This window comes from Oreochromis niloticus, linkage group LG2 (assembly GCF_001858045.2).
Source record: "Oreochromis niloticus isolate F11D_XX linkage group LG2, O_niloticus_UMD_NMBU, whole genome shotgun sequence".
In the NCBI taxonomy this organism is placed as follows: domain Eukaryota; kingdom Metazoa; phylum Chordata; class Actinopteri; order Cichliformes; family Cichlidae; genus Oreochromis; species Oreochromis niloticus.
In genome coordinates this window covers 21,858,066-21,882,014 of record NC_031966.2, presented here as the reverse complement: position 1 = coordinate 21,882,014, position 23,949 = coordinate 21,858,066, and the positions used below count along the sequence as shown (strand labels likewise).

Here is a 23,949-nt window from a genome sequence, read left to right as displayed (position 1 = left end):
TCATCCTTCTGGCAAGCAAAAGTCATATAGGGATAAGCAGACATTGCATATAAAACTCTGCGTGGAACTGCAGAAAAAAAATTGCCTTATGGATAAACTCTGCTGAATCTTTATGTACCCAGCAGAAGTATTTCTAACTGAAAAGTCCAAGACAACATTCTAGGGGCTGTATTGTTAAGCACTACTCGAGCTATACAGATCTCCTCAATCCTCGGTCGTTTGAATAGTTTGCAGATTCGGCACAGTATAGCTGCACGCTGATATTTCCGCAAAGCCCGATGTTAATAGTAGGATGTTGAGTTAGCATGTGTCAAAGGGAATGCTGCACAATGATTTATAAGCCGGCGTTTCCTCTATGCTTTTGTCTTTTTTCCACACAATTTTACAACTGACAAGGCAGCACTCACCGCATTTCAATAACTTGGGGAGAGCTATCTCTCAGGCTGTGCATCCTCCTGAATGCAGAATTAGTCTGGTGGATTGTGATAAGATCTAGGGCAGGCTAAGAAAAGGCCAAATACTAGCATGAATCACTCACTGGAAACCTTAAGGCTGAGTGAGAAGGACAAAGCTCTCTAAACGGTCAAGTGTGCACATTAGACCATGCCTCGCTCTGCCACCTCACATATTCCGTACAGGTACATGTCTTCTTGAACTTTGATGACTTGCCTTTCATCCCACATTATAGGGCCACAGGTTCTCTGGAAGCCAAGGGGGGATTAGAGCACGGTATATGTGAAGTTTGTGAAGTACAAAATCTAATCAGAGTTGGCTAATTTAAATGAAAATGATTGAGGGACACTGACAGAAGTAGAGGTGGCAGATGATGAGGGAGGGATGAATCTGAACCCCATTTTGCCGACAGTGCCTCAGATTATCAGTAGATGCATCTTTCACTCAAGTTGATGACCTTATTAAAACTCAGAGGAGACTCAGATTGGGCTGTGAATATATCAGGAAGACTCTAGTCACGGTGATGCCCATGGATGGGACTAAATAGGCAGAGGTATTCATCACAAGCTATAGCACCTCTTTATAATGCGGATAGAAACTCTCTCTCTCTCTCTCTCCTTCTTTCTCTTTCTCCTTCTTTCTCTCTATCCCTCATCCCCTTTTGCCCCTGGCCATGATCTCATGCATATAATTAAGACAAAAGAACCTAGGAATTGTTTGCCTCTTTTTGTCAACCCCTAGAAGAAGAAAATGTGTCAAAATAGGATGCTAATGAAAAGTAGAAATGCTTGAGAGTGAGTTCTCCACCCAAATATTCAATGCCTATAGGCGCCATGCAATGAATTAATCACATTTTTCTTGCTACATGGGAATGAAGCTTGAATAAATTTTGCATCTTCAAATCAGTTTGGGAATGAATTTGGTCAGGCTCAGACTTGGAGTACCAGAAAAAAAAAAAGACTACTCCGCTTCAAAATCTAAGGTATATTTCAGTTAGAAATGTAAAAAAGAAATAGTGGATTGGCCTTGGAAATAACTTCAGACAAAATATGTTGTTGGAATATGGTTAAGCATAAATGCCCTAAATACAGACATTGTGTTTATTAGTGGAACATAGTCAAGCTTGTGACAGAATCAAAATTAAACAAAATATATTCCGTTTTAAATCTACTGAAAGATGCTGACGTGAATGCAAGGGCACATGTCAAGCACCAAGCCCTGGAATAAAGAACGGTGCCAACTTTTGAAATTGTAAAAAGCAAGAGGAAAACAAACGCTAAAATCTCATTTAGTCCTGAGTACGTTTCTGTGTTGACCTGACTTATCCTGTGAATATGTAGTGATCAAATCTCCCTTCGTGGGGGATTCTTCTCCAGCCATGCATGTGATTACTTTCTCTGACCTTGACCATTTCTTAGGACAACTTCTATGCAATTCAGGTGACGTAACACACTGCTGCACTGATGGTGGAGTTTCGCTCAAAGTATGATTACCAACCATTATATGTGGAGCTGGAGCACTGTGTAGGACGAAATTACCCGTTGTCCCTCTTGGCTTTGAAAAAGAAGAAAGTTGCACAAAAAAGGCCACCATGTTTCTTTCATTTCTTCTGTATATTGACAACTCAGGCAAGTTACATGTGGAGTGACACACCACTGAGTATGGCTCATTGTGCTACACAATGGAAGCAATTTTAGCACTGTGCCCTGTACAACACGAGAAAAAAACTGGGCAAACTATCATTCTGAGGGAGCTTCTGAGACAAATCTCACAGGACCATACAAAGATAGTCCAAGGGTGGCTTAGCGGCCAAGAGCTATTCTAGGAATTGCTTACACATTCCTTCCCCCCTAAACCCCTGGCTTTCTACTTCACCGCTGAAATAAAACATACCAAAGGCTGAAAGTGCATCCAACTCACTTTAATGCTTCACCCTACGTCGTTTTACTCATATGGAACCTGGGATACAAGCAAATTAATCTTGAATACAATGAGAATATAATGAGAAGTACCGAAATGCGGCTGTGGAGCCAAGGATGCTGCAAGAAGACTTTCCTGCAAAAGATAACACAACCACAGCCTAGGTACAGTTTTTAGAAAGCTCCATATTGTGGAAAGGGCAAAGAAAATTATTGCAAATGATCATCGTAATGAGCAGAACATTTGGTTGGTGATTTTCCAGGCATGAACAATTCAGGACATTGCACTGGAGAGGTCTTGGCAGTGGGGAGACTCTTTAAAAATGCAAATTGGTATTCAAGGCAGACACAGACAGCAATGATTCTGTTCATTCCTACACAGTGTTAACGTCATCTGAGACTCCACGATGGACTTGTCATGCTGCCTCACACCGTTCCCTTAAGTACAACAACTTTTTTGCATTTGTTATTATTACAGTTATATAATTTAGTTTTATGTGGTCATGTAATCTTCACTACTTATCTGCAAAGCCTTAAGTGTTGTCTAGACTGTAAATGAAGAACGCATGATAATATCTTACATTTCTCAACTAAGAACTGATTTCATTAGATAACAAAGAATATTACAGTGCAGAAAAAAGGCTTTTTCTAGTTCTGTACTGTATGCATATTACAACAATACAGTTTATTCCTTTACACCTGCTTTAATGTGCTATGTTTAGCATATGTAACCTGTTGCTGGAAATTGGACATGCAGTTTATGCTGTGTCTGCACTTTCTGCTACATGTTCTCTGTTATTACACAGTGAAAACAGACCCTTTTTACAGCCTTCTGTACTAATGAAAAACATATGGAGATATTAATGGCTGGTATATAATCTTTTAGACTCTCCAACATATTGCACTGTATGAAAAAGTAGGTCATATTTTCAATGCAAATTGTGAATTCATTTGCAGTATGCATATATACACTATAGCACTATACTCTACATCACTATAAAGGGTTTGAAGAATCAACTAATGCAGAATCTGAGTCGTATTAAATGAAGTCTACAAAACTGACAAAGAAAAAGGGTGTAAGAGCTCATTAATTAAAAAATAGTCAGCTATTCAGACCTGATGTACACAGGTGGCATGCTGCAGGCGTAAGAGTTTGTCACAGCTTAATCAATAATGTGAACACTGAATATTGTGCTTGCTTCGAAGAAAGTCAGACAATTAATTTCATACTTTCTGTTGTGTGTTTGTTCTTTAAAAGTGTTTCTCCAAAACAAATTACTACAATCGTTTTTGATCTCTCAAATGTGTGGCTGTAACTGCTCGGAAAGTTATATACCTAACAGACAATTAAGTATATTTATTTTATTTAGTCCTTTCAGTAAACGTGTACCCTGAACGCTGTTCCAGTAACACAGTGCTTCGGGCCATACTCTTTCAGTCACTTACTACTCCATTTAATTTGGAAGAAACAGCATTTAGTTTAGGCTGCCAGCATGGAGTATTATAGTGAAGTTAAGAAATCTTTACGTGGAAATTCTTTTCTGATACCTGGATGTGTTTGATTATTAATGAACTTGTTACAGGTGAGAGTTCAGCACATATCAAACAAAACAGGGATACATTAGAGCTAGAGACTCAGACACAGTGAGTCAACGTTTAAACAAAATCGGAATTCGTAAAAGAATCAAATTCAACTTCCGAAATCATTTTAGAACCAAAAAAAAGCAACAGATCCGTCGGAAGTCTGTTAAACATTTCAGGTTCATTAATGAAAAAGCTGATTATAAAATACACTTTGAACCAGATATTTAAAAATCTTGATTCTTCCAATACTTCCAATAATCTCTTGAAAGTTTGTATGTATAAGGAAATACCACCTTACTCGATTTTCCATTTTAACATTAGTAAGATTTCAAAAACCACAACACAATACTTTTTAGATATCAATGATGAAACAGGCTTAATCCTCACCTTGACTAGTTCATAATGTTGGATCCCATTGATCCCAACATCAGGGTCAAATGCTGAGGGCACTGGGTATCGTGTGTTAATGGCTGTGTTCTCTGGGATGGAGATGTTTATTACAGTGGACTGGAAAAGGGGTGCGTTGTCATTCACATCCTCAATCAGGAAGCGGATCTTGACCAATCTGAAGATCTCATCCGGAAGCACTGCCACCTCAATCTCGTAATAGCAGCGTTTCTCATTGAAGACCCCGGAGCACAGCTTCTCCCGGTCAATTCTGTGATTGGTGGTAAAGATCTCCCCTGTGTTAGCCTCCACCCTCACCAAAGGCACATCGCCCGTTTTATACACGGGCTTGAACTGCAACGGCGAGGATAGCCTGATGCTGGGGTCTAGGTTCAGGTCCAGGTCCTTGCGCAGATTCCCAATTCGGACGTTCTCCGGCTGCTCCTCCTTCACTGTGTAGTCCCTCTCCTGGGCCTGGCATTGTAAGACCACACAGGTGAGCAAGACCACCAGCACATGAGCCTGACTTGCTAAGTCCATACTCAAGAGTAGATGGGAGCTTCACTTTCACTGCAGCAAATCTGTCACGACAGACGAGCCAGAGGGGAAAAAAAGAAGAGAGAAAGACAGAACGCACAATGTCAGTGCAGAAAATTACACGGTATTCAAGTTCTGCTGTAATTAGTACTATTTTCCCTTATGGAGAGTTTTCAACTTGACCTCTTCATCCTAACTAGTTATGAGCCAACATCCTTCCCATGTCTTTGAGAGCAAATTAATGGCAGTTTTACACAATTAACCTTTGATGACATCCGTTGAGCAAGCGGACACGTAAAGGTTAGTAGTTCATGCATTCCATCAATCCATTTCATCGCCGTAATGAACCATTTAATATTTTTATTGAGAAGTATGAAAGCAGTTAGGTTCAGTGTTACAATGAAATAGTTTGCTTTCAAAGCTTGTTAACAAACTACTTTGCCTGAAAAAAAAGAACCAGAAAAATGGATAAAAGCTTCATTTATATCCATCCATTTCCCTAACCGCTTGTCCAATTGAGGGTTGCTGTGGGGGGTTGGAGCCCAGCTGTCATAGGGCAAAAGCAGGGTACATGCTGGACAGGTCGCCAATCTATCACAGGCTAACACAGAGAGACAAACAGACAACCACTCATGCTCACATTCACACCTACAGCCAATTTGGAATCACCAATTAAACTAACTTGTATGTCTCTGGACTGTGGGAGGAAGCCAGAGTACTAAGAGAGAACCCACGCAGGCGCCCTTTTGCTTTGAGGCAGCAGTACTAACCACCGTTCTGCTGTCCCGTCATCATATATGAGTCGGTCTAAGTCAATATGCTACAGTAGTGTCCTTATAAAGCGCATCCACACGCAGGCTTTGGCTCATTTGGAAAAAGCAGAAATGAGCCTTAAGCACTGGTGCTTCCATGCATGAACGCACACACACACATGCACACACACAGACACTTGGAGTTGTACCGCTTGACAGCAGCTATTAATGGAGAGTATCATTTGTTTGGAATGTAAACAATCGAGCTCTCAAATATTTCATGAACGTCTGTGTGTGCGTAAACTAGCACAGTATGATAAAAGCATTGTTTTGAGTAAGAGCAGTGGAAGGAAACAACAATGTGAAATTATTTATTGCGGGAGCCACCATTAGTCAAATTAGAGAAATTTAATCTGAACTTCATTACATGCTAGCAAATGTTTTATCTCCAGCATTAAATTTAAACTGCACACAGTTTGCTGTTTGCGAGGCAAAAATGTTTAAAACACAGTGAGGCTGATTTCACATAAGTTAACAATATTCACTGATAACTTTTCAAGCACAGAGTCCCAATTCGTTTGAGTCTGTTATACATTTTTCTTTTTTACAAGTACAAAAGCTTGCCAAGGCGCAAGATCCTCGATTGCTAAAATCCAGGTAGATCATCGGAAGACGATACTGAGTAATACCTTACAATTCAGCACATACTGTAGCATAAATATTGACTGCTTTCCACTGGTTAAAGCTGCAGTAGGCAGAAAGTGAGAAAAGGTTGCAGGAAAATAAAATGCCAGATTTTAAAAACGGCAGCCCTCCTGCAGCTCCCCCCTTTCGGTTCTGAGCACATGGACATATGCACATACTACAAGCTAAAAATATGTCAATATGCTACAAAAACTCAAACCCTGTTTACTCCTGCTCATCACATTACGCCACTGTGTTATACCTCCTATCTTGGCTTTTCCATTCACTATACTAATTTGTACAGCTCACCTGATTTGGTCTAATAAGGTTACTAACGTACTAAAGTCTGCAGTCACAGGCTAAATTTTCTATTGTTTGAAAACCTAGAAAGAGGATAGGAGAGGAGAAGGAGACTAGATCTCTGTGAGGGCATTTTAATTTAATATACTACATGGTTATTATGAATTTGTTTGCCCAGTGACACCAAATACGCGTTGCCCCCTGAACCCTTACCTGTTATTAAGTGAGTTACTCTGTGTGTGATGTGATTTGCTAGCTAACATTTTCTATGAGTTCATTCATTTAACATTCTTGGATTTATTCAAGAGACTGTATTCCGTAGTGTCACCACAGTTGTGCTGGTCTCCACTGAGGTTTTGCCACATATGCATTAATAGGCAGAAGTTAAGTCTTATTACAAAAGTGCATCCTTCTTTGCTAGATTTTTTTTTGGCGGAACAAGAACATTATATTATGGTCTGTTTTTAATCCACATGTAAGGGTAAAGTCATATAAGCATACCCCCACCCCACAGCCTCAACCACCCATCTGCATTGCACCACAATTAACAGCTAATAACTTTCCCAGTGAGTGTTTGTTAACCTTATATGAATATCCTCAAGATATCGATTTGTATTCACAAGGCGGCTGCCTTGAAATCAAACACACATTTGCTTCGAAGGATGGCAAATGTTTATGACAGCCACGACACAACAGTTTACAGCTTCTGCTTTAAATTTGCACGCATACCCGACTCGTTGGGATCCAGGTATAATATTACCTACTTTATAAAATTTCCATCCATTTATATGAGTGGGACAGTATTCTGTAGAAAAAGTATGACTACCTAAACTGCACTACAGGGGTCCTCTAAATTGGCAAGGCAACAGCGTTCATAGCTATTGAAGCTTTCTGCCCGCTGACAAAGGGGAATTGATTAAAAATAAGAATTTAATTAAGCTGGTTTTGAATCTCCAACAATTGCAAGGCATTCATGAAATGTGTAGACACAGACTTCCCACATTTCACAAAGCAGTCGCACGAGACTCATTAAAGAACAGTTGAGCAGGGAAAAAAAAGCGAGATGACTTTGATCTGTGTGAGGGTTACTCATTCTACACGTGCAATATTAGCAGTGCTGTACTGTCACGTCAAAATATCGATGAGATATATCCTATTAGTAACCGTGACACACTTTACTTTGAAGTGTGCATCTTTCTTAGAGTGAGCAGCAATTGCTTTACTGTGATGATCGCCAGGCAGTCCAAGGCTGAGCTCGCACGACGCATAATGAAGTTTAAATTACATCCTTAAATGGGATGTGATTCGCTGAAGTGAAAAAACAGAAAAGATCAAAGCATGATCTAGATCTCCTCTTTCTGGTAAGTGACAATAATGTGCTGCAGGATGAAGGCGTGTAGTATGTTTTTCATTCAGTACATGCAGGAGTACAAATGTAGTAATAAGCAAGACACCGTTGCATTGCTAATGGGTGTTGCAAATGTGCTCTTTTTTCTATTCCAGATATACATATACATTAGGATAAATATACATTTGTAGCTATTTAACTAATGAAGTTACAATATTAACTATTTAACAAGTGAGAGGTACACCTTGCCCTTGAACATATTTACTCCTGGTATTCTATTAATTTGATGTGGGATCTTTTCTCTGAACCATGATTTTCCAACAACTGCAGTGATTTTCACTTGTCACACTTCTTTAAAAACCTGTCCATAAGGGATAAGCTAGGTGAGAAAGGAATTGTGCTGGAGGGGGAAAAAGTAAGAGGAGGGGGATTCTAGGTGTCAGTCAGAGTGTCTCCTTTGCTTACATTTCACTAGTCTGCTGAAATGCTATTTTGAGCCCCAGACAGCAGGTTGAATCCAGTAGGCAAACTCAAGCCTCCCTCTTGGGAAACACAGCGAAGAGGAGCAGGCTGGCCCGAGATCACTTTCCACGACAGTGTGATGGACAGGTCTTCCTGTGGTTTGCAACCGCTGAAGGGAGCAGCGGGAGAGGAGACATACATCTACTGCCACCTCCTACCTTCACCCCTAAAAGATACCCTTATTGGAAACTTTCAGTGTAGTTACTCTGACATTTGGAGTCCTTTAACTGTCAAAGCCAGGTTTTTACCACAGTTGTATATCAATATTGCCTGTGGATCCAAAGAGATTTTAAAGAGAGGGCACCGGTAGATGGAATACGTTTGATTGTCATGAGCATTTTCCCTTTTAACAGCTTTAAGGATCGCTGACAGCCTGACAGACCAGGTTTCTGTCATGATCAGTCAGTTCTTTTTTAGTCCACACCGCTAGACCAATTCTCTTCACATGGTGGTGGAACAAAAGTTGTTTTCTCTTGGGAAACTTCAGCAATGTCTATATTGCCTAAGCTGTGGTGCAAGGTAATACAGTGCAAGAAAAAATATCCTCAATATGGAAATAATACCGACAATGTATGTAGAGTGAAATTCAACTAAAAAAGAGAGTTACCTACTACATAAAAAAAGTTCTGATTCATAATATCTAGCATAATGTTTAAGTAGATTCAAGCAATGCTGTTTGGCTGACTGAGCCACTGCATATTCACCTCTGAATCACTTTAATACTTAGATTTACTAGCACAAGAAGACTTTTACTACACAGGTAAACAAATGACCTCCGCTATTTCCAAGATGACAAGCTAAATTTCAGTGTTGTAATCATGGACCTCAAGAGGGCAGTCCATACATGGAAATGTAATCTAAAAGCTAAATCAGTGATCGATTCGATTGGTGCAGTTTTACGTCATCTCTCGAGTTAAATTTAACTTGTAAGTACATTTTAAAATCTCATTTAATTTTTATGTATGGGTCTGGGTTGACTAATCCTGAATTAAAACCTAAATAGAGAAACCATCAAAATAATAAAACTTATGAAAAACTTATGAAAAAATTCACTATCATGAATAAGTGCTAAAATATAAATGTCTCTCTTAATGATGTGAAAAGACGCTGCCAAAATGTTTCAAAAGTTTTCCATTATGGATTCTGAAATCATTTCAGAAAAGACACATTTTATACAGGTAGTCAAATTTAATAAGTCATAGTTGATGAAGAATGAAAAGGACACCTTCTGCTATCTGCTACAGTGTGTCATCAGAAAGTCACCCAAGAGAGGAACTAGAATGAACATAAATTGTGGAGAAATCCTTAATTAACTGTATTATATAAACTAATTATAACTGTGGAAGGAGTTTGAACGCAAATACAGAAAGACACCATTCCTGGTAAGAATCCCTGACAGCACAGTTACGTACTGTATTAGCTCTTCAGAACACATAGTGTGTCCCTGAGCAAGTTAATGACTCCCAAAACTCAGCACTCGGTAGTGCTGTAGTTCAACCTCTAAGAGCCATAAAACAAATTTCGAACATGTCATGCAAGGATGTTAAAGACTACAGTCAGTTGGTTCAATTGCGTTTGGCGATTTTAAAATGTGGATATGAATGACAAAATAGTTTTTTGTGTTTTGCAAATAAAGTAAATACCTTGCTTCCATCACCCAGTGACTCCCTTTTTAATATAAACCGCCGAGGATATTGCCAAAATATCTGGCACATCTCGGGGAGCTTCACATTACCATTTGAAGTTATTCTCCACGAAATACTGAGTTTAACAGGCCTCTTAAAACAGCCACAATAATAATATGCATGCGGGTCAGGTATAGCAAATTATCCACAAAAGCCAACCGTGGTGGTTAATTCTAGGAAGAAGTGGAATTCATATTGACTATTTGAACTATTATTCCTCGAACAAATTCACTCTGTGTTTGCTTTTTCCCCCTCTCCCTCCGAGTCGGAGTGTGAACAGGATGATAGCCCCTGAGGTTATGGTCTGTGACAGCTAAACCGCTTGACCAGGAGCGCGCTGTTGCCGCGCACCCACGCACCGAGCTTAGCGGCCAAGCTGTTGAGAAACCTGCGCTGAAAAGTCCCTGTTGTTGGATGCTCTTGGAAAGTAGGCCTATCTATCTAGCGATCAGCAACGAGCAAGACTAAATAAAGCCCGAAGTCGTGACCAGCCACGCGGTACACATTCATAATGCGACAACTCCGCTTAGATGCTCCACGATGCACCGTGTAAATGGATAATTTGTATTTACACTCGGTTCACGGGGACGCCTGTTATATCTTTGGAGCAGCTCTAGGAAAACCCACTCAGCGTCAAAATGACCCACTGTCGCAACACTATCGAACTACCTTTTAGGCTTTACAGTCCCCGATTTTCGTCCAGTTTATTTTGTTGTCACTGATTATATATATACATATATATACTTCATGTCCTCACCCTTACCGAGATTTCAGTACGTACAGAGTAAATAAATTAGGCTATGGAGCTCTCCAAATACGCACAGAGGATAGAGCCGTCATATGCGCCTATATTCAGAGAGCGCTAAAGTAAAATGCATTTTGTTTTTAACAGTAAAGTAGTATATAACAGCGAAGCTTACCTTTCCGTTCGAATAAGATGAAAAAAATCAACCGTGTGTACCGTCGCGCAGAGACATCACTGATTCACAAAAAAGAAGTGCCATGAATTAATGTGAAGTGGGGGAAACGGGCAGAAAGGATCCTCATCAAAATCGGTAAGAAGCGTAGAAAAAAAATGTTATCCACTACAAAAACTTATCCATGTGCTAAAAAAAAAAAAAAAAATGTGGTCCTCGCGTGCAAGAGAAAAAGGGCATGCACAGCGATCAACTTAAAGGACGCTGTAATTCCTCTTCGGATGTATTGGGCTCACAATCCCACAGGCGGAGATACGCAGTGATCCACGCTTGTTTTACATAAACTTTGTCTCTCTAGCCTAATTTGCCTTGAAATTCCTATTTTCGCCAGCTGGCAGCAAACTTACACGTGTGTGCGTTAAAAGCCTCTTAAACCGCACATCAAACTTAAATCCAAGAGGGCGAAAAAAAAACAGAGAGAGACTTCTGATGAAGAAGTGAAAGCTTAAACCTATTTTAATGTTATAACCACTTGTTTTGACTGATTCGAGGCTGTACGCGCTCTCTCCCCAAAAAAACTCTTAAATGCGGGATGCAGAGAGCGCATCGCCCCCCCAGTGGAGTTGGATCAAAGTGTGCCTCAGTGCAGCATCACTTACAGGAGCTGGGATAGGCGGTTCACCGTATCTGTCTGCTAAGCTGTAGATGTCTCAGTAGTATTGTATGAACTCAGTTCCTCAATGCTGCCCACCTCTCTCCCTCTCGCTCTCCCTCCGACTGACATCATGGAGGAAGGAGGAGCCAAGCTCAGATTTAAGAGCCCCGGTTCTCTTAAAGCCGCACTGCGTTGGAGAGATGTTCGCACTGAGATGTACAGTAGGTGGATGTTGGGGTATACGTGGACCACAGATGCCTCTGCTGTTTGCTGTAGACAGAGTGCTCCAGGAATCTACCTGAAAGCAAGAGGGGGGCACTGTTCGCTTTTATACAAAGCCTTCAGTGAGGGACTACTGTAACAATGGCACATTTGTATAATGATCTGAGATTTGAATTCTTTTCAGACATTCCTGAAATATCAGCATATAAAAGCTGAGACATATTCTGGGATGAAAAGTATGTTATGAATTTGCTTTCATTTTTCACAACTTCTATTTATAAATACAGAAATAATTACTATGGGCTATGAGTATTACAGACCATCTTAGTAGCATGAATAGCTCGAATGCTTGAAATGTAAGAAATGACAAGATAACAATAAACAAAGTTAAAAAAAATATAAATGCCTTGTCTCAAAGTACCCAATTTAAATAATACAGAACATTTATTTGGTATTAGCAAAGCATTGCCATTTCTTTAACTTTAGAACTAAAATATCAGCAAATACAGTTGCAGGTGCAAGTCTCATTGTCAGACGGGGATCAGTGTAATGTTACCAATTACTAATCACATACTGCCAAGCTATTACTTTCCTGCTGTGGTGAAATGAATGGGGTTTCTGTCCCTAAATAGCTTCCAGTAGATTCTAACAGATTCTTTTACAGGGGTCAAAAAGGGTTATGGTCACAGGGGGTCAAATCATCATGACCAACATCATGTTACCGCCAATTACCTTTGTCCCTCTGACATCACCTCATACAACAAATGGCTGTTGCATTTTAACAAGTTTAGCCTCTGGCATGATTTTATGTGCTTTTCCCTCACCTGTTCACTGTTTCCCTTCAAAGGATTCCATGTTGTGCTCCTCATCCCCGAAGACAAGGACTTCACCAGATGATTCCATTGTAAGTTTAGACCAAATAATACTTGTTTTTAGCAGCGGATAAAAAAACCACAGGCTGCTGTTTTTTCTTAATTCACTATGAAACGAGGAGTCATTTATTTTCTTTCTATTGAGAAAACACTGTATAATACACAATGTGTTTTCTTAATTTAACTGTCTCTGAGGATTTCTGAAGAACGTATTTGCAGTATCTGAATGCCAAAAAGCAATATTATCTGTCAGAAGGCACATAATTCCTCATGTCAAATTTTATAAGATGAATCCCCACAGTAATATAATTCAACATGAAATACAGCCATGGGTGTAAAACTTATTTGACACTGGTTCATATTTCTGTTTAACCTTCTTGATTGATTATTCTTGGCACAAAAAGAAATCCTCAGTTATAATGTTGCAGCAGCTTAACCAAAGCTGATTATCTTAAATGTCCACTCGACAGTTTTTTTTGTTAGGTTTTTGTTCAGAGTAATGTCAAATCGCCCAAACCACAATGTGTTTTTTTCCTAATCATTTTTGTCTTTTCTTAGTTGGGAGAGGTATTATTGTGACAGGGAAGTTGTGGACTGTGCATGTTAATGAGAATGCAACTTTATTACTGAGTAATAAGCAAGTATTAACACAAAATACTAACTAAAGTATTGTCTAGATCTATCTAGATAGACAGATATATATGTGTGTGTGTATCTACATAAAGATAGATAGATAGAACTTTGCAGTCATTTCCAACAATCTTATAACTACATTTTTTACATTTTTCAAATAGCAAAACTTGCTTTTCTGTTTTTTTTTTTAAAGATATGATCAAATTGACACTCTACCCATCATTGCTTTTAATCATACTCGCAGTGAATCCATGACTTGTTATGCTCACATGTAGCAGAAATGGAAGGAGCACACTCACTAATATACCTTATCAGTGTGGTACAGCTGGGCAAAGCGATGGGTGAAGGAATGGGTTGCAGAGTTAAATAGCAAGGTCGTCGTGCGTTAACATTCAGAGGTGCTGAGAGACGACAGTGGTTTTGCCGACCATACATGATTCAATACTGTTCTGTGGTTTTGTATTATCCTTTCAGCTTAAACAGCATAACTTGTCCAAAGACACAGCAGTGAAGTACCTGCTATGCTATTGTCTTTGTCCACCACTCTACAAGTTGCCATGGATATATTAAAAATAATAACTTAATCTTTACATTTGCGCATTTGAGCTTAAATTGTTAACGCCGTATGTTTTTCTAGTAGGAAAAAAAGTACCCCGCAGCATGTCACTCAGAAAGAAAGCGGTGCAAATATGTCTAAAGCGTAGTCTGTAGAAAAACAGAAGATATTTTTGAAGAGTTTGATACATCCTGACAAAACATTTTTTTTTCCTCATCCATACAGGCTGGGTTTGTATCCATGGCAACTTTCAAGAACCACTGAGATTTACCACAATGAGTTGAAACTATCGCTATTGCCTCATTTCTTCCTGCCTGTGTCTTTCTCTCCCACTTTCTCAAGGATCTCTGGAGAAAGAAAAAGATTTGAGAAAGATGGAGTGGACGAAGTGAGGACAATTCAATATTTGCTTTTACCTTATTGGCAACCGGGAGAGAATTTTAAAAGTGTTGAAACACAGGACAGACACAAAGAATCTCTGAAAGAAATAATATTTGAACTGTTCCATACGGCATGAATATGCAGCATGAATGAGCAGTAGATATAGAAAAAGACTATGTCTGCGACATTATTGCTAAAATCAAAGAGAAAATATTACGAGGAAGCAGTGGGTCCACCTGAGACTTCTGAATATTAGCATTCATACACAAAATCTGAATTATCAGTCTACATTAGATGAAAATACATTTGCTTGCATTTCAGCCTTTTATACTTTGTGCCTTTGCTCTTTGTAACAAAAAGTATGATGGCAAAAATCATCATGTTAAGTAGCATAATTTATTTGCCACATACTTTATGTTTGCTTTGCATTTTTGTTTACTTTCCAGAATTTGCTTCAGACTGCAAATGCTATCATAGTGGTGATGAGATTTAGGAAGAAATGGAAATTCACTTACACTGACCATTAAATTAAAGTCCTTTCTCTTTGTTTTCTGTTTTTGCTTTAATAGCACTGTGCCCTTAAAGCATAGTGATATAGCACTGTGTGTGCTTGTGTGTTTCTTAAACACACACACACACACCAGACTCTGCAGTTTAGGGGTGTTAGCAGCACGACACCAACAGTAAATCATACTGACATTCCAACAGGGAGGAACCCTGACACGCAGACCTAAAGACCAGCTGGCAACAATCTGGAAACCACGGGTCACAAGGGCAAAATGTGTAATCTCTGACTGGTTGGCAAATGTTTTGCAGGCAGTTGCTGACAGTTGCAGTGATGAAAGTGGTTACAAAAAGCTACATGGTGCTGCACAGAAAACTGCCTTGTGACTGCTTCGGTCAGTAGCAGATTCAGGTGTTGCCTGTGGTTTGCATGAAACACACCAACTCTGAAAAGTGTACAGATGAAGTTTGCATTTAAGGTGAATTTACAGTCTACACCACATTTTAAAAAAAAAAAGTTTTTTTATAAAGTTTGACAACTTGCAACCAATTTCTCCTACAGCAACCTCCAACAACCACTCACCAACAAGTTGTAGAAGGAATACACATTTTTCCCTTGTGTAAAGTGGTTGCCATATGGTCTCTAGGCACAGGTGACTGGGGCCCAACTGGAGCTAAAACATCCAATTTGGCCCATCAGCTGGTGGTTTAAAAGATCTGAATTAAAATCATAAATGATCAAAAGTCTAAATAATTTCCATGCATATAAGCGAAAGAGTCCTAATGAGATTAGCAAGCACAGTTTTATTTATAAAAACTCTTGCATTTGGTTTGATTAAAACAGTCAGCCTAATACCAATAGAAAAGTCTATTGCTGAGGCAACTCATGTCACTAATATCCTGTCAGATAAGTTTGAAGCATGGTTATAGCAGAATAGGACCGAATTCATTAAGCAAAGAACTCTCAAAACTAATGAAGGGTCTAACGCTGAGTGGCATGTAGTTGGAATGCACCAATTAGGCTACAGTCTTTGAACCACATTATTGTCAATTTACATGTCCTCACCTAATGTTCCACAGGCAAATTAATATATGTATGTGTGTGTGTTTATGTGCGTGTGTATGTGTGTGTGTGGGCGTGCTGTTTACATGCAATAGAGATACAGATTATCATTACATGAGTGATGATACAAATCTTAGTTAATGTTGTGCATTAAACTAACTGCATACAAGCACTGTAGTGATTAGGCTGACTTCTCCGTGAATGTATCATGTCAAGTTTGTCCTTGACAGCAGCTGAACTGTTAATTGCTTTTGACAACCTAACAAGTAAGAGTACTCTTATCAGAATGTTGTTATGTTTAGAAGAATAGCCATATTTTCACAAAGAGGTACTGACAGGACTGGAAAAAAAAGAAGAATGCTTTTTAACAGGAAATCTGTCGTGCTTATTTATTATTTATGAGCCACCTATTTACCACACGGCGGTAATAAGATCTGCATTCCAGGTTATAAATAGATTTAACTAAAAGGGCTTATCATATGATTAAGAACAGGTGGGAAGTGTGTCAGTAAATGACAACATACACTGACATGACTTTGTGTTTACATTATTAATGAAAGACTCCTAGTGTTTTGCACCTCTGCTTTGTTTCAGGTAACATCACACGTCTGCTTTTTTCATAGTATGGTGCTAGATCAATTTGTAGCGCAACACGTTTCACCTATTCACTTTTAACTGTCAGTTTTTTGCTGAAAATAAACACACCAATTACAAATGCTCAACAGTACCTGCAGAACGTCAACAGATCAGTATGAAAATGTTTCTCGTTTTAAGATGGATGCATAAACTATATAATTCCTGCTTCCTGGAAAGCTTTCCCTTTCTCAAGAAGTAACTGACTGTTAAAACGCCCTTTGTGTGTTTGATGAAGGCGATTGTACATGCTGTGGTGATGTTTCCTTCCATCTGTCTACTGTGAAACAGAGCCCGGGGCAACGCTGTCAGACGAGAGTGGTTTGCTTGGCTGTATACTGTACAGTCGGCAGTATGCAGTCCCAGTGTAAATTCATGCACATTTGTGCAGTCATTAATTTCTTTGCACACTAGTTGTGAAAAATCTAATAAATCCTTGATTGAAAAAAAAACCTGTGCACAGTGTTGATGATACAACTGCAAGAAAAAAATAGCTTTTTATAAAAATAACTAAAGATTAACATGTTGAAGTTTTAACCTCTTCTGTAGTACTCACTGAGGACTCATTAATAAAGATATGCAACATTTGTTTAGCACATCATCTGACATTGGGATGGGGTTGACATCATGTTTGCCTTTGCATTGTGAAGGTCACCGAATTGATTTCAAATGCATTTTTAGAGATTTCAGGGTTAATGGTGAATCTTTGTAAGGTCACAAACAAGACTGGCCTTGGTGGCAACAAAAGGAAGTGAAAAATTTGTATGGATGTAATTTAAGGATTGGAGGAGGAGTTTAAAAATCAGTTTCTTTCAATTTATAGCTTTTTCAGCTCCCTATTGAACATTGCAAGCTTCCCAACACGAGACCAGTGTCATCGAAACACATGGTGAGATCAGTGCTCACACATATTTCTCTTTCATCCACTATTTTTAAGGTGTGACAGGCACGAATAAGAATAACTGTTCCATGATCACTAAGGAGCGATTATTTGGCAATCTTCCTCCCCAGATGGCCAAATGCTTGATGTTCTTGTCACGTTCTGTTGCATTTTCCCTGCCTTGAATGGGCTGTGTACACAACCATTGTTTGATGAGTAAAATTGAAGGCAAGCCTTGTAAACTGTGGATGCCCCCTTGCCAAAGACATGGCACTGCAAAGACAATGTGTGCAGACATCTCTTTTGCACTCTCGAGACTTTACGCTCCTTAGTTTGAAGCTTAAGAGAAGCAAAAAAAAGTACTGTAACAAAAATAGAACTTTTTTGTTTTAGAAAGTGTAAAACGTGTCATAGCTCTTGATAGTTGCACTTGATAAACACTTCCTTTGATTACATTTACATTTAGTAAATGTAATCAAATTGGAATGATATCTTTATAAAAGCGAGTGCTTTTAAAAACACAAACTTAACTAATAGTCACCATCAATAAGCTTCCTGCTACTAAACTCCATCCATACATAAATCCACCCATCAAGGACCAAGAAGCCCATTGAGACTTTGGTTAACCAAATGTAGACAGAATACATCTACTTGGATGGTTTTGGAAAAGTCACCTTTTCTACAGTGGGGTTCTCAGCCCAATACTCCTAAATGCTAGTGGTCTGGTTCTGGGGCAAATTTAATAAGATAACACCTTAATAATTTAATGTCCTCAAATTTGAAGAAACAAAGTCCTTTTCTCTTGACATGAAAGTACCTCAGTGCACAAAGAGAAGTCCAGCGTGAGCTTCACTGATGTCTTTAGAGCCCTGACTGCAACTGTAGAAGACATATTTGGATTTACTTGAACACCAATTGCAAGCCAGGGCTTTATGCCCAACATTTTTGATCTCACGGCGCTCTTATGGGTGAATGGAAGCAAATGTCTGCAGCTAGCTTAAAAAATCCCAAGGATCTGACATTCACTCCAAGTTCATCATACTGAGCTCCGAACTGCTTTAATACAAATTCCACTAGAGTCAGAAAGACAGCATCATCTGCAAAAAGCAAACATATTGATCCAAACATTACCAAGATACTGATTCTCAAGACCACAGCTGAACTTAAAATTCTGGGCATACTATCCTACACTAAAGTACCAGACTCCAACAGCTTTAACAGAATTTCGGGCCAAAATGTAACTTTAACATATGACTCCAACACTGAAAAGTACACATAAAATCGATGTAGTGGCAAAGGGGATGATACCTCAAGTCATTCAGGACAGCCTAAACAAATAAATAAGGAACCAAATCAAAACAAAGTGACCTAGTTCATACTATGCTATAACTGTATATTTGTTTAAATATATTTTAGTCTATTTTTGAGTTTGATATATAATACAATAAGTTGCTATTCTAACTATGTACTTCTATTCCAGAAGCCTTTCCCTTAATACGTTTGAAAATCTGCATGAGCATATGGTGTTTATGTTTGTAGGTTTTGTTTGAGTTGATAAAAATGTAATCAATGGAAAACAACATTTCTGAAATGATAATCTCTAAATTTGTGAAATAAAATAGTACTCACACAGAAATATCAAATTTGTGAGTACAGTTACACTGCTATATCTGCTCCAGGTCACATAGACATGAAAGTATGCTTATTTACAGTGTAGACTTTTCTTCAAGAGGACTGATAGAGCCAACAGCTGAGGTTTTTTTTTTTTTAGGATACTGGCAAGGAGGGAATCAGTATGTTTAATCATAAGCAATAACATCTTTTCATCATGTCGTTCAGTGAGGCAAGATTTTACTGAATGCACACTGTTTACTTTAAGTGACCTTGGTGCAGAATTGGACTAGGTAAAATGTATTGCACAGTTATCAGCCTAATCAAAATTTCAAGGTGAGCTAAAGTATTGTGAGTATATGTGATTTTCAGTTTGACGTAATATAGGAGTAATCTGTGTTTAACAGGAAAAGATGTTATAAAATGGTTCAAACTCTTCATAAAATGCTTGTATAAAATCTCATAAAACAGAACATAAAATTTATTATTTACCACATCAACCACATTTCTGCACTCGGCTTGGTAAATAAGCAGTTCAAGGTGAAAAAAACAAAACAAATTAAAGTTCCAAGTGATTCTTTTGTCCTCAATACTGTGTGTAGTCTATGCAGACTTATGTCTGTCTGTATGTATGTATGTATGTATGTATACATGTAATGTGTCATGATTTCTGTCTCCAACTAGCGCCATTGAGCAGATAGCTCCCTTTAAATAAAAAAAAACAAAAAAACTTCTATTGTGAGTTTGTTCATGGTCATTGTACATTGTGACTAAGGCTGCAAAATGATGATAGCTAATAAGTGGGTTCTTTTCTGCTTGACTGAGGCTTGACTCACAAATATGATAGGGAGCTCTCACTCAGTGGCTCCACAGATAGAGCTGCAACACTGTGCTTTAAGGAACACGGCTAGACCAGGGATGAAAAAACTATGGAAATGGTGCATACAGTCATGTGAAAAACTACGTTTTCAAAGGAGTCTATGCAGTCATATAAAAAATGTGTAGCCCATGATTCAGTAGTTTGTAGATACAATAGCTTATACCTATAATAGCAATAACCTAAAGTAAATATTTTCTGTGTGAGTTTATCAGTCTCTCATATCATTGTGGAGGATTCTTGGCTCATTCTTTTTTACAGAGTTACTTAAATACATTAAATTTTGAGGGCATTCATTTATCCACTGTTCTCCTCCCATCCCAGCACTTCAGCCAAGTTGAGCTTGAAACTTTGACTGGGCCATGGGAACAGATGGCAACAGTTGTGGTTGTAAAATGAGTCTATAGAAGTCTATGGGAAAGCTGCTTCCTGTCTGACACTTTCTTCATTAGTTTATGGGCTTAGTCATTCATTTGGGGTCATATTGATTAAAAATATAATAATAATAATAATAATAGATAAAATGAATACTGAGCAGCACTGAGTTCAGCTTATTGGTGTGGCCCTCTACAACAGTCCCCTTTTCTCATGTGGCCCATTGGGAAAATTAATTGCCCAACACAGCTCTAGAGGATTGTGATACTATAATATAATCCCAAGGTGTTTGTGCATCCATCATCCCACCTAACCTAGGATATTCACTTGCATCTATGAAGATAAATCACTAGTGCTTTATTCTTCTGGGTTTGCACCATTGCAAACATGCAAACTTACTGTAAATGCAAATACAAACACAGTTGGCTTCATAATAAAAAAATTAAAGCAAAGAACCCAATCTATAGTTTACTTAGTTTTTTGATGGCAAGACATATGATCATATTTGACTGAATAACAGACAACATATAAAAGTTAAGTAACAATAGAAAGAATATATGAGCGATTAGTGCCTAATAACCTAAAATTACCTGCCTTGTAAATCCAATAGATTCATTTACGTGAAGTTCAAAAGGAAAAGAATCACAGAGGTGATCAGTGATCTTAGATATAGATAAATAAGCTGATCTAATGATAAATGGTAGGTTTTTACATATGTATATAAACTGTATGTACAAATGTAATGTGAATATTTCCTTTGTTGGATTTTCATGTGGATACCTTTAAAACTACCCCAGACAATTTGTAAGCAGAAATGATGAAGACGCTGTCATACAACGCGTAAGATTTTTTTAAACATATAAATGTATTAAATATATTATTTTATATAAAAATATAATCAAGAGTATTACAACTGCATTTATTAAAAGATTTAAAAGATGAATAAAAATGAAAATAGTCAATTTAGCAATGCATTGACCTAATGTATTAAATAACCACAAAATTATGACCTTTCATTCTTGACTAATGTGATCACTGTCATTGTTATGTACCCCGTTACACTTATGATTCTCTCATCTTTGGGCTGTCAGTGCATGTGGTCCTTGTCCTCCACTTGCCTCCTCCTTTTTCTGCTGGTTTGGTATTCTTTTTCACATTAACTTTAATGTCAAGCCTTTTCTTTGTGTCTCAGGAGACACAAAATTCACTGTCTTGGTTGCAGCCCAGGCCTTTTCTTCAAAGGGAACCCTTTGAAAAGGGTACATTTCGTGGATTCCACTTCAGATACTATTGTTTAAAATTAAATAGTTTTTTTTTTTGTTTAATGGCCATCCTTCTAAAAGCATCTTCTTGTTGTTTTTTGTTTGTTTGTTTGTTTGTTTTAACCATTATATGTATTAAGTAATCAAATTTATGTCCTTATGGGCCATGGATGTCATGCTGTACAGAATTGATAGAGCGTGACTGCAAATATCAGGTGCACAGTTATGTACAACAAAAACTAGCTGCTGTAGCGCACACTCAAGAATTAACAAAATCACAAGACTAGGGAACTGGGAACCAATTAACTATGTGGTGGATGCCGAGATACTGATTTTTTTATGTTTTCTGTTTTCTTTCTGAGCACTATAATTGACAGCATATACAGACATATACAAACAAATATAAACTTTTCTTCAGTGCTGAGTTTTATTTTATTAATAAATGAAATCATTAAACTTTACAATTCTCCCCAACTGCACTATCTTACAGGATCTTCTCTCGGCTGAACAACTCTGAAAATAAAGTGCTATGGTACTGGAAGGAGGTATAAATAATTAACTGAAAATGATGTGCTGTACACACACCTTTGTCTGATATGTTTTACCTTACCAAATAACAGCAGGTGCAACAGCTTTATATAACAAACCAAATGTCAGTTTCTAGTATTCCCTCTTTCTTATATCTGCTTCTCTCCATAATTTTCTTAGTAATTGCATTGTGTTAAGCTCATACTGAGGCAGCTGGCTCTACACTCTGGCTAGCTTTAGCTTTAGCCACTTCCCCTTTTCTCCAGTCTGGGTGATCTCAGTTGGTCAATAGTGATTTAAATGTGTTATTTAGTTTGTTGCTACAGATATTTTGGTAGTGGTTCCACTACTGTTTACTTTGGCACATTTTGAATTGCCCTCACTCACAGTGAAGAACTTGCTAACTGCCACAGCTAACAACATGATAGCATGTGACTGGGACAGCTATTGTGCCTGTGTTGCCTATCCATAAAATAGACCAGCTCAAATGTAAGACTCACTGGCCAGTCACCGTCTGGGCTCAGCGTGCTACAAATCGGCACATTCAAGTCTAGATCTTAAATATATCTTGGTGTGGTCACTAAAGGTGAAAGAAAGAAACAAATGAGTTACATACTACTTTTTATATACAGGGAGTGCAGAATTATTAGGCAAATGAGTATTTTGTCCACATCATCCTCTTCATGCATGTTGTCTTACTCCAAGCTGTATAGGCTCGAAAGCCCACTACCAATTAAGCATACTCATTACAGAGGTGATGTGCATCTCTGTAATGAGAAGGGGTGTGGTCTAATGACATCAACACCCTATATCAGGTGTGCATAATTATTAGGCAACTTCCTTTCCTTTGGCAAAATGGGTCAAAAGAAGGACTTGACAGGCTCAGAAAAGTCAAAAATAGTGAGATATCTTGCAGAGGGATGCAGCAGTCTTAAAATTGCAAAGCTTCTGAAGCGTGATCATCGAACAATCAAGCGTTTCATTCAAAATAGTCAACAGGGTCGCAAGAAGCGTGTGGAAAAACCAAGGCGCAAAATAACTGCCCATGAACTGAGAAAAGTCAAGCGTGCAGCTGCCAAGATGCCACTTGCCACCAGTTTGGCCATATTTCAGAGCTGCAACATCACTGGAGTGCCCAAAAGCACAAGGTGTGCAATACTCAGAGACATGGCCAAGGTAAGAAAGGCTGAAAGACGACCACCACTGAACAAGACACACAAGCTGAAATGTCAAGACTGGGCCAAGAAATATCTCAAGACTGATTTTTCTAAGGTTTTATGGACTGATGAAATGAGAGTGAGTCTTGATGGGCCAGATGGATGGGCCCGTGGCTGGATTGGTAAAGGGCAGAGAGCTCCAGTCCGACTCAGACGCCAGCAAGGTGGAGGTGGAGTACTGGTTTGGGCTGGTATCATCAAAGATGAGCTTGTGGGGCCTTTTCGGGTTGAGGATGGAGTCAAGCTCAACTCCCAGTCCTACTGCCAGTTTCTGGAAGACACCTTCTTCAAGCAGTGGTACAGGAAGAAGTCTGCATCCTTCAAGAAAAACATGATTTTCATGCAGGACAATGCTCCATCACACGCGTCCAAGTACTCCACAGCGTGGCTGGCAAGAAAGGGTATAAAAGAAGAAAAACTAATGACATGGCCTCCTTGTTCACCTGATCTGAACCCCATTGAGAACCTGTGGTCCATCATCAAATGTGAGATTTACAAGGAGGGAAAACAGTACACCTCTCTGAACAGTGTCTGGGAGGCTGTGGTTGCTGCTGCACGCAATGTTGATGGTGAACAGATCAAAACACTGACA

General features: G+C 38.6%; 1 protein-coding gene across 4 annotated transcripts in view; it reads right to left on the bottom strand.

The window, feature by feature from the left end:
* Nucleotides 1-23,949, bottom strand: part of pcdh11 (protocadherin 11) — a 186,001-nt gene that overhangs the window by 127,426 nt on the left and 34,626 nt on the right. For 2 of the 4 annotated variants that reach the window (XM_005467579.4, XM_005467580.4), the window contains exons 1-2: nt 11,092-11,861; nt 4,344-4,924 (exon numbers count right to left, since the gene is read on the bottom strand). In XM_005467579.4, the coding sequence (XP_005467636.1) occupies nt 4,344-4,883 (540 nt within the window). In that variant the 5' untranslated portion in view covers nt 4,884-4,924; nt 11,092-11,861. Of the gene's footprint in view, nt 1-4,343; nt 4,925-11,091; nt 11,863-23,949 lie in introns of those variants that run through there. The other 2 variants (XM_025911581.1, XM_025911580.1) reach the window with 2 other exon arrangements.